Source organism: Cyprinus carpio, chromosome A2, assembly GCF_018340385.1.
Source record: "Cyprinus carpio isolate SPL01 chromosome A2, ASM1834038v1, whole genome shotgun sequence".
NCBI lineage: Eukaryota > Metazoa > Chordata > Actinopteri > Cypriniformes > Cyprinidae > Cyprinus > Cyprinus carpio.
Genome location: NC_056573.1, coordinates 27,517,392 through 27,519,153, shown reverse-complemented (window position 1 = coordinate 27,519,153; position 1,762 = coordinate 27,517,392). Strand labels below are relative to the sequence as shown.

The 1,762-nt window shown below is 43.4% G+C and overlaps 1 protein-coding gene across 1 annotated transcript in view; it reads left to right on the top strand.

Annotated features, from left to right (window-relative positions):
• The first annotated feature begins 1,684 nt into the window (after window positions 1–1,684).
• Window positions 1,685–1,762, top strand: part of LOC109096920 (high affinity immunoglobulin epsilon receptor subunit gamma) — a 4,567-nt gene continuing 4,489 nt past the window's right edge. Inside the window, exon 1 of the mRNA XM_042713636.1 lies at window positions 1,685–1,762. This exon is cut by the window's right edge and continues 78 nt beyond it. Coding sequence (XP_042569570.1) covers window positions 1,705–1,762 — 58 coding nt within the window. The 5' untranslated portion in view covers window positions 1,685–1,704.

Sequence of the window (1,762 nt, the reverse complement as noted above, 5' to 3'; positions counted from 1 at the left end):
CACATCATAGCAACCTCATAGCAACCACCCAGAACACTAGCAACATCATAGCAACTCCCTGACATCCACCCATATTCTAGCAATCTCATAGCAACCACCTAGAACTCTATAACAACCCCACAGTACCTCATTGACAACCACCCATATCCTAACAACCTCATAACAACCACTTAGAACACTCCAACAAACACATATTAGCTACCTGACAACCCCCCACATCCTAGCAACCTCACACCAGCCTACCTCACTAACAAACATAGCAACCATCTAGGACACTCTAGCACATTTATAGCAACTCCCTGACAACCACATACATTCTAGCAATCTCAAAGCAACCTCCTGATGACCGCCTACGTCCTAGCATCCTCATAATAACCACCCAGAACAGTATAGCAACTTTACAGCAACACCTTGACAACCACCCACAACACACTAGCAACCTCAAACAACCAAAACAACCCATAACACCCACATAAAAACCCCCACAAAAACACACACAAAACAAAAACACCGACAAAAACACACACACCATAAAAATCATAACAACAACCACCCAGAACACTCTAGCAATGACATAGCAACCACCCAGAGCATCCTAGCAACCTCATAGCAACCACCCAGAGCATCCTAGCAGCCTCATAGCAACCCCCTGACAACCACCCACATCCTAGCAACCTCATAGCAACTCTCTGACATCCACCCAAATCCTAGCAACTTCATAGCAACCACCCAGAACACTCTAGCAACGTAATAGCAACCACCCAGAGCATCCTAGCAACCTCATAGCAACCACCCAGAGCATCCTAACAACCTCATAGCAACCACCCAGAACATCCTAGCAGCCCCATAGCAACCCCCTGACAACCACCTACATAACAGCAACACCGTGACAACCACCCACATCCTAGCAATTTCATAGCAACCACCCAGAACACTCTAGCAACGTAATAGCAACCACCCAGAGCATCCTAGCAGCCTCATAGCAACTCCCTGAACAATCTCGCAACCCCATAGCAACTTCCGGACAACCACCCACATCCTAGCAACCTTGTAGAAACCATACAGAACACCCCAGCAACCCCATAGCAACTCCCTGACAACCACCCACAAGCTAGCAACCTCATAGCAACACCCTGACAACCAGCCACTTCATAACAACCACCCAGAACACCCTAGCAACATATATTTTTGTGGCCTGTTTGTTGCAAAAATGTATGTTTTTCCTTTTTGACAGAAAATAAGAAGTCTTTTTTTTCTGGAAAAAAATATTAGCCAATAATAATCTAGTTTTGAATTACGCATATTTTTCTGAGCACACTGGCAGGTATTCTTCTAATTTTTAGCATAAACTCACTTCATTTTGGTCAATTTTAAATGTAATTTTAATTTTGCTTCTGTAGTTCTTTATAGCTGATTAAAGAATGTTCAGATATAGTTCAGACAAAAATACTGAGGATGAAAATCACTGTAGATTGGAAACATTAGATGTCATCTGTGATGGAAATAAGCAGCTCTTTTCCAGTCATTTGTCTGAAATGCTCCTCACTTCTCTGAGAAACAGGAAGGACTCGTGCTCTGGTTTCAGTGTTCATGAGAAGTAAAAAAAGAGTAAAAAAAGGACGCTGGTGTGAAATTGCATGTATGTCAGTGTATGTGCGTGTGTGTATTTCGGACACTTTGTCTCAACCCACAGCTTCCTGTTAAATGACTCTGTCACTGCCATGGTTCACTCTTCCTCTTTGTGCATTTCAGCTCGACTCTC